General features: G+C 43.7%; 1 protein-coding gene across 1 annotated transcript; it reads left to right on the top strand.

Annotated features, from left to right (window-relative positions):
- The first annotated feature begins 442 nt into the window (after positions 1-442).
- Positions 443-8,263, top strand: DDX47 (DEAD-box helicase 47). Its single transcript, XM_080363627.1, has 12 exons — positions 443-543; positions 1,258-1,351; positions 2,771-2,959; positions 3,155-3,226; positions 3,740-3,858; positions 4,358-4,429; positions 4,533-4,649; positions 4,807-4,953; positions 5,253-5,390; positions 6,775-6,845; positions 7,383-7,512; positions 7,607-8,263. The coding sequence occupies exons 1-12, from the start codon at positions 448-450 to the stop codon at positions 7,724-7,726; spliced, it is 1,365 nt and encodes a 454-aa protein (XP_080219753.1). The 5' UTR covers positions 443-447; the 3' UTR covers positions 7,727-8,263.
- Positions 8,264-8,728: the final 465 nt, after the last annotated feature.

Here is an 8,728-nt window from a genome sequence, read left to right as displayed (position 1 = left end):
TCTTAATTTAACACATAAAATGCTCTGCCGTGCAGAAGCACAAGCCAAATGAGTTTAAAGAAAACAAGCCTCGAACACGTTTAGAAAAATGATGCCCTTGTGCTGAGTCAGGATGCTTCCCCAGACACGGCAACTCCACTGACATCGCCTCCCCTACACCAGGAGAGTAAAAAATGTCTGCGTTTGGCACCCCAAGCATTACACCCTGCCCAGAGGTCTGAGCTCTGAAGAACTCCGGATGCAGAAGACACTTTCTGACCTCAAGAAAATGCGGCCGCCGGTACCTCACGGCACCGCCGCCCGCTACCAGGCGCCGACGGGCGCCACGAAAGGAACGGCCCCAACGGGCAACCTGGAGCCCCGCCCGCTCCCATTGGCGCTTTCCTCCGAACGGGGAACCACAACTCCCAGAGTGCGCTGCGCTGCCGCAGAGGGGGACGGTCCAGAATGGCGGCAGGAGAAGAGAACGGGCAGGCGGCGGAGCCAGAGGCAGCGGTGGAGCCGGAGGCAGCGGGGGAAGAGCCTCGGAGCTTCAAGGACTTGGTGAGGCCGGCCGGGAGCTGGTTCTACCCCGCTGCTCCCTTCCCCGTCCCGAGGAGCACCCTGCTGCTCATCCTCACACCAGGCCGGGCGTGGGGCGCTCCTCGCACAGCGCCGTGTGCCGGGCCGTGCCCCGCGCCGCCCCGCCGTGCTTGTCCCCTCGTGGCGCGGCCTTGGGCTGCGGCCCTGGGCCCGTCGGAGCCGCCGGTGCACGGGGGGCAGGCAGGCACGTCGCTGCTCCGGCCCGCGGGCCTGGGGCTGTGTTGGGGCGGGAGGTCCGGGGCGTTGAGGCCTCTGCTTCGGTGCGGGTGGCGTTTCCGCTCCCATCCACGCTCCTCAGCCGGCTGCGTGTTTTCACTTGTGTGAGTTTGCCCAGGTGTTTTCCCTTTTTCGTGCTAATGGGATGCCCCCGGAGAGGAAGAAAGACAGCTATGTGTGTGAAGTTGCTTGTGCAAACTAAGGAAAAAGGTGACTAGTTTTTTAGTGATCACAGTCACCGCTTACAGTTCTGAATGAATCTACAGAGTTACTAATGGAGGTGGGGATCATTGTGAGCACCCTGCCCTTTCATATAGTTGCACTGAGGGCCTGATGGGGTTTGTCTGTGCTAGAGACAAGCATGGCTCTGTTGCAGCATGTATTTAACTTAAGCCTGTCATTTAACTTGGGTCTCCTTGGTGATGTGTATTTCCCTTTTCTCTTTTCACTAATGTTCAGGGAGTGACAGATGTCCTGTGTGAAGCTTGTGACCAGTTAGGATGGAAGGTCCCAACAAAGATCCAAGTTGAGGCCATTCCAGTGGCTCTCCAAGGTGAGCAGTGTGCTCTGATCCCAAATCTGGGGATGCCCCAGAAGCTCTGTTGGAATGAATTTTGCTGAGTGAGAAGTGGCAGAGATGAGAGTTTTTGCTGCTTCATCATGGAAGGCCTTTGTCTTGAACTGGTTTCTGTGTTCATTCTTGTGTCCTTCCCAGGGGGAGCTTGGAGTGCTAGTTTCTCCTGTAACACTGCTTGTAACTCCAAACTTTCCATTGAGTGCATACCTGAGTTCTTGAGTATTCACTGCTGTTGTGTAGTTCTGACACTCCACATTAACTAGAGTTGTTATCAATCATTTGAGCTGCTAGTCTGCACTGACCATTTTACTTCTGAAATACTCAAGGATGCACAGAAAACTTCTGATAGATTTAGGACTATGCCTCTTCTGGTAGAGACCTTCAGTGTGTGTCTGCAATTGGAGATTGCCGTGACTGATTACATGGCCTGTATAATCTGCCTTGCTCTATGCCGGCAATTCTTTGAAGTTAGATTTCTGGAGTGAGTAATAAATGAACCACAGTGCCTTTCTGTAAACATCATGGAATTACAGGAAAACAAATTACTGAATTCAGCAAACATTTCTGCTTCTAGAATATTTGGTGGTTTAGTTTGTTTGTTTTAAACAAATAAACCCACTGAAAAAGGAACAGAACGATGTGACAGAATGGGAATAAACTTTCAGTGTCACTCTGTCCTGGTACTTAACTGTTGTCAGACTCTTTTACTCCACATGTAAGATTCTATTGGAGGAAAAATAAAAAGATTGTATTCCTGAGAAGTTGTCTTTAGTTTAAGTCTTGTTGCCAGAGTGTTCTTCTCTGCTATAGAAGTTTAGGACGCCAGAATGGATTCTAGTGTTGAATTCTACACTGTTACCTGCACTGGTTTTGGGCAAAGAACTTTCTGTCCTAATCCTTCCTGCCACAAACCAGTTTAGATGACTCCTAATGGCACAAAATTGATCCTGGCTTCTGTAATGTGAGTTTGGTAGTGCTGTTGTCTTGTAGTTAGTATGACCTAAGTCTCAAACACAGACAACAGTTGGTCTAGGATACTTACCCAAATAAAAGCAATAAGCTGTAAATTGACAAACAAATTTGAGAAATAATAAAGTAAAGCTGCTTTTGAACCTGAAGTTTGTACGAAGACCTGTATGTTGACAGAAGTTTGATTAGAGAATGGAAAGGGCCGAGACTGTATTCAACAAATGAAGCCACACTCTAAAAATACTGCAGAGATGTTCTGAAATAGTTTGTTTTGGTCTTTTGTGCTTCTTTACCCTTTGTGTGTTTCTTTTTTTTTTTTTTTTTTGTTTCCTTTGGAAATTCTTGTCCTTTATTGCACAGTGCTTTAAAGATTTCTTTCTGTGGTTTGGATGTATAAGTTTTTGTACTCCTTGCTGCTCCTTGTAGGCAGAGATATCATTGGACTGGCAGAAACTGGCTCTGGAAAAACAGGAGCCTTTGCTTTGCCAATTCTTCAAGCACTGCTGGAAACCCCTCAGCGATTATTTGCTCTTGTCCTCACACCAACAAGGGAGCTCGCCTTCCAAATCTCAGAGCAGTTTGAAGCTCTTGGATCCTCCATTGGTGTCCACACTAGTAAGTAGCTTTGTGAGATTGTATGGCTGAAGAGGCCTGGGAAGGAGAGATGTGCTAAAATAAAGCAAATTCTCATAAAGTAGCCTTTCATTTGTACAGAGCTGTTGTGGGTGACATGGAGTAGGAGGAGGCACTATGGTGCCAGGGCCTGGCTGGTGCTACACTGAGATTCACTATGTTCTGTTTGTCCTGCAGCGGTTATTGTGGGTGGAATTGACGCGATGTCTCAATCTCTGGCCTTAGCCAAGAAACCACATGTTATAATTGGTAAGTTAATGTGCTGGGGGTATGGATTATGAATATTATCACCCTGCAGTTGTTCAGAGAAAGAGTGCCAAAAGGTTTTGTGCATTTGAAGTAGAAGTGTGAGTACATCCTTCATTTGTTTTTGTCCTGAGATACAAGTGCTGGCTTGTTAAATATATACCAGTAGCCTTGTTGCTACAAGCTCATTCCAAAGCATTCTTGCTAGACTGCCTTTGTCTTGCTTTTTGTTCTTCTCAAGTATTCAAAATGCTGGTCTCATCCTTCTCAGTACAGCTCATGTACAGTCGGGCTTTTTTAGGGGGGAAAGGAGGGCATTCTTCAGAAAGTCTGACTCCATTAGTCTTATTTCAAAATACTCTGAAAATATTCCATGAAAGAGTCCTTCCCATAAAGCAATCTGCCTCTACTTCTCTTGGGCAAAGAATCCTGTTTCTGTGACAGATGGCTCTCTTGCCTCTTTGGATCGTTTCCTTTGCTTTCATTCTAAATTGGCTCTCGGGATTTTGTTGGTAGCAACCCCTGGACGTCTTGTTGATCATCTGGAGAACACAAAGGGATTCAACTTACGAGCTCTGAAGTACCTAGTGATGGATGAGGCTGACAGGATCCTTAACATGGATTTTGAGACAGAGGTAGGAAACTGCTAAAAGAAGAGTTTGTAACAGCAGATGAGTCCCTTTAAAATTGCTTCCTACAGTCACATAGTAAACACTGAGCTGTTCTGTAGAAGTGAATAGCAAACTGTAACTAAGATCTAATAACTGTACAGAAGTCTATGGTAGGAGCAGAACTTAGCAGAGTTCTGCAGAGCACTAGCAAGACAGTAGGATGCATTTTGTCTCTGAAGTCTCCTGGTTTCTCTGAAGTGCCTGACTTTGACATAGTTACTGTAGGAACACGATCACACATACATTCCTGCAGGAAAACTGCACTGCTGGAGTTCACACTGCCAAACTGTCAACAAGCTATCAGCCTATGATTTTGCTTTAGAAGAGGGGAAAATTGTTCCTGCTCTGAGTCTAAGTTACACAAGTGCATTACTCTTCATTTGGATGATCATTGTGTTTGGAAGTGGCTTATGTTGTGATTACTGTTGTGTTCAGCATTTCCGTTTTCTTTCTGTTTTTACAGGTGGATAAGATATTAAAAGTGATTCCTCGAGACAGGAAGACATTCCTGTTTTCTGCTACCATGACCAAGAAGGTGAGAGCAGAGTACTCTGCCTTATTTGTCCTTCCATCAGCCCATATTGTTTAGGCTGTATGAGATGGGTTTCTGACAAGATCACTTACATTGATCTTCCCAGGTTCAAAAACTCCAGCGTGCTGCTCTGAAGAATCCTGTTAAATGCGCTGTTTCTTCCAAATATCAGACAGTTGAAAAACTACAGCAGTACTACATTTTCATCCCCTCCAAATTCAAGGTAGTGCCACTTCTCTTCGTTCCTGCTTCTGATTGTGTCTTGTCTTGCTGTTCCAACATGTGCCAGGTATCTTGTCATCTTCTCTGACTTATACTTACTCATTCAATGTGGCATATGTGATTTTTTTTTTTTTTTCTTTTTTTTTCTTTCTTTCCAGGACAGCTACCTGGTTCATATCTTGAATGAATTAGCTGGGAACTCTTTCATGATATTCTGTAGTACGTGTAACAATACCCAGAGGACTGCTCTACTGCTCCGCAATCTGGGGTTCACTGCCATTCCTCTCCATGGGCAGATGAGTCAGGTACGGGTGTACTCCACAGAGTGGAGTACACAGAAGATGCGTTGCTTGGGGAGTGGGCTGCACCGTGCTAAGTGACAACTACCTTGAAGAAGAAGTATTTCACAGCTAGTGGACTGGACTGATCTCTAGAAATTTAACTATTGTGAATGCTGCCACTGATTACGTAATAGTTCAAAAATAAATTAGAGAAGTGAGACTTTTGAGTTTCTCCTCCAGTTCTTCTGTACCAGCATTTCAACAAGAGCATATTAATCAGAATGAGCATTATTCTCTCATTCCCTTTTTGTCCTCTTTTCCAGAATAAACGCTTGGGCGCTCTAAACAAGTTCAAGGCAAAGGCACGTTCTATTCTACTGGCTACTGATGTTGCAAGCAGAGGTCTGGACATCCCACATGTAGATGTGGTGATAAACTTTGATATTCCTACGCATTCTAAGGTGAGCTCAGTCTGTGTGCTGGCTGAGAACTTCTGGTCACTAGGAGGCATAGTGAAGCTAGACAAAGGGACAAAGACAACTTTTCTCTGTTCTGCTGACTGGAAGCCTAGTTTACACTTCTGTAGATTAAAAGACATAGTTCAGCCTTTGAAACTGAGAGTTGGTATCTCAGTTTGGTTGGGTGGCCTCATCTGGACTGTAGAACCGATCCCGTAAGCGAAGAGGGGAAATGAGGTGTTCTATGCTTGCATTTCTACTCAGAGTATGTGTTTTACCATATTACATTAAAGGGCTTCTAGACTTTGAAAACAGTCGTAACAGTACTAGTTTCAGGTAGTCATCTCTATTCCTGTGATCCAGGCCTGCCTTCACATTTTAAACTGTGTTTTTAAAAAAGTTAAAATTCTTCCATTATGCTCAATGAGGATTTGATCAAGAAAGGTGTCTTTGATACATTTCATCTTCCTATCACAAAAGTACAGTGAACTGAAAAAAAAAAGTGACTTACTAACTCTCTACTTTGTAGAAAGTATAGTATTGTCTTAGGTGTGCGACTTTGTTTCCCAGCCTAGTTTCAGAAAGCATACCGTTAACATGCATTTCAGGAACTGCTATTGTTCCTTATGATGATCAAAGATACTGCACATTGCAGACAGAGGAAAGTATGGTGGTTCTTTTGAAGATGCTGTCTTTGACATTGTTAAAGGATGTAAGTTAAAATAATGGTGGCAGCAGCATCTTGAATGATGTTACAGTTTTTGTTCCCCTACCTCTAGTTTGTGTCATCAAATGCATCCTTTTTCATGATGCTTCCTTTCTTCACAGATCCTGCATGGGGAACTGAGTATTTTAATTTCCATAATGCAGTATAAAAGCTGGAAAGCAGCCTAGAACCATATAAACAGAAGACGCTCAATAGATCAGACGCTTCCAAATTGTTCTCATTCATCCTTCCTTTCAGTGTGCTTGCCAAATTTAAATCTACCTGCCGGAGAGTTTGTCTGGAAGACAGACTGTATAAGAGCACTAAATCCCAAAACTGAAAATGCAGGCATTGGCTCACTTTAAATATTAGCTTTCCAAGGAAGTGGTAGTTCATTAGCAAAGTCTTGTATCACCAATTTTGTCCTGCAGTCTTAAATAAGTGGAGGTGGTCTTCTCCTTTAGCAAGAGAAGACTTCAAATGTTAAAACCAAAGAAATGCCTCCACAAGCCAGCATCTTCTCAAATCCTAATGCTGCACATGGTCCCGAGTACTTAATTGTGGCTTTATTTTCTTGCCGTTTTCTTGTTCTTTCCTAAAGAAAAATTATATGGACTGATTTCCTGTAACTACTTTGTTTGGTGCACATATCTTATTGATTATCAAGAAAATTGTTTTCAGGATTACATTCATCGTGTTGGGAGAACAGCTCGAGCTGGGAGATCTGGCAAATCTATCACCTTTGTCACACAGTAAGTGTTAAAACGTGGAAGACTTACTCTTTCCAGCTCTATTTGAGTGCAGAAAACATCTGACCTCATCCTGGGTGAGAAGAAAATACTACTTTCTGTTTTGAGGTGCCAGCTAGATTTGTTTAGTTAAAGGGGAGAGAATTCAAGGCCCAGGGTGGGGAGGGAGAAAGATCTAGGATAAATTCTAGAAGTCTGCATGTAATGAGCAGAACTAGGTTTTTATAACTTGATTGTATAATATGCATACATTTTTATAATATATAATGCAGGTTAAATATGTGTTTTTGATAAATACTGAAGTATTTGTCTAAAAAAAGTCTTTGCCGAATAACTTCTGAACTGAGATGAGCTGAATAAATCAGTAAAACCATCCTGAACAATGGCATCATTTGGATGAAATTAAAACTTGCTTGTGAGACCATCAGCATAAGCTAACAATATCTGTGGGCTGGAGATACGGGGTGATGTCTGTGGGTGGTGACAGCCAAAATATTCTCAGGAGGACTGACTGAAGCTGGTGTCATGTCTTTTTTTCAGGTACGATGTAGAGCTGTTCCAGCGCATTGAACACTTGATTGGCAAGAAGCTGCCAGCATTCCCCATGCAAGAGGAAGAAGTTATGATGCTGACAGAGCGTGTGGCTGAGGCCCAGAGACTAGCTCGAATGGTGGGCACTGGCTTTTTGTCCCTCTACTTGCTGTTGTAGTTTGAATTTCCTCAGGTGCTAGAACCTCTTGGTCAACCTCTTGATTGCATTGCAGGAGCTGCGGGAGCAAGGGGAGAAGAAGCGATCTCGGAATGATGATGATGACACAGAAGAAGCTATTGGTGTCAGGAATAAGGTGGCAGGGGGAAAAAAGAAGAGGAGGAAAGCCTTCTAGTGCATTATTTGGACAGACTTTTAAAATTTTCTCTATGGCTACATGAGCTTGGCAAAAGCAGTCTACCAAGCCATCTTCAATGTTTTTTTTTGTTTTTTTTGAGAACTACTTAAGAAATTTGGCAGTCCACCTGGAAAACAACTTCTTCTCTTCTGCTTCACTGGTTACAGACCAAGCTTGGCCCATTCTGGTACGCAGGGACCAGTCATCCTTTCAGAGACACCAGACCATCACCTATGGACCTGAAAGCCATTGTGGTCTGGCCCTGCTCATTCACAGAGAGGTGCAGTGCGAGTGCAGCTTTCCCGCCGCTGCAGCCTGTCTCATTGCCCAAACTCAACGAGTGCATCTGGGATCAGCTAGGTCTGTCAGAAGAAAGAGGAAAAAGTTAATAGAACCGACTGAATTTCCACAGCAGATGGATGATACCCTTGCCTTAGTGAAGAGATGTGATATGAAGAACTCCAAATATATTTTGCTTAATTTTAAAGCTGCCTGGCTTTCCTTGTCTTACCATTGACCTGTTCTCATTTTGAATATTGGCTCTGCCAGAAAGTTTTCTTCTTAGGTCAATCTTAGTGATTCAGGTGTGACATCAGTACCTGAGATGTGTCATCTGAACAGTGGCCCAGCACAGAGAGAACCTGTTTTGGCAGGATTAGGCTATTCACAACCTGGAGTTTGATCCAGAATCTGTAATGATTGGTAAGATCAAGGAGAGGTCTGTGTTATGGGGATTTTTTGTTGTGGCTGATTCGTGTATTACTTACAAATCAACACAAGAGGGTGGTATTTACATAGAAGAGCAGCTCATGAGCTGCGTGGTGAAGAAAAGCAGGTCTTACACAGCCTCTGTCTGTGTTTCCCTATTTATTTCTCTGTCTTAGGCAGAGTTCAGTGCCATATAAATAGACTCTTGCAAGAATGAAATAAATGTATTTATCTTCATTTCAAAGCAGAAGGTTAGTGCTAGTTCCCATTGGCAATAAAAATTTTCACATT

Source organism: Nesoenas mayeri, assembly GCF_963082525.1.
Source record: "Nesoenas mayeri genome assembly, chromosome: 1".
Classification (NCBI taxonomy): domain Eukaryota; kingdom Metazoa; phylum Chordata; class Aves; order Columbiformes; family Columbidae; genus Nesoenas; species Nesoenas mayeri.
This window is presented reverse-complemented; position numbering and strand designations above follow the sequence as displayed.

Coding starts and splice junctions, on each gene's coding strand:
- DDX47 (XM_080363627.1), top strand. CDS start 448: ATGGCGGCAGGAGAAGAGAACGGGCAGGCGGCGGAGCCAGAGGCAGCG. Junction 3,859..4,357: donor ACATGGATTTTGAGACAGAG/GTAGGAAACTGC, acceptor CTGTTTTTACAG/GTGGATAAGATATTAAAAGT. Junction 4,650..4,806: donor TCATCCCCTCCAAATTCAAG/GTAGTGCCACTT, acceptor CTTTCTTTCCAG/GACAGCTACCTGGTTCATAT.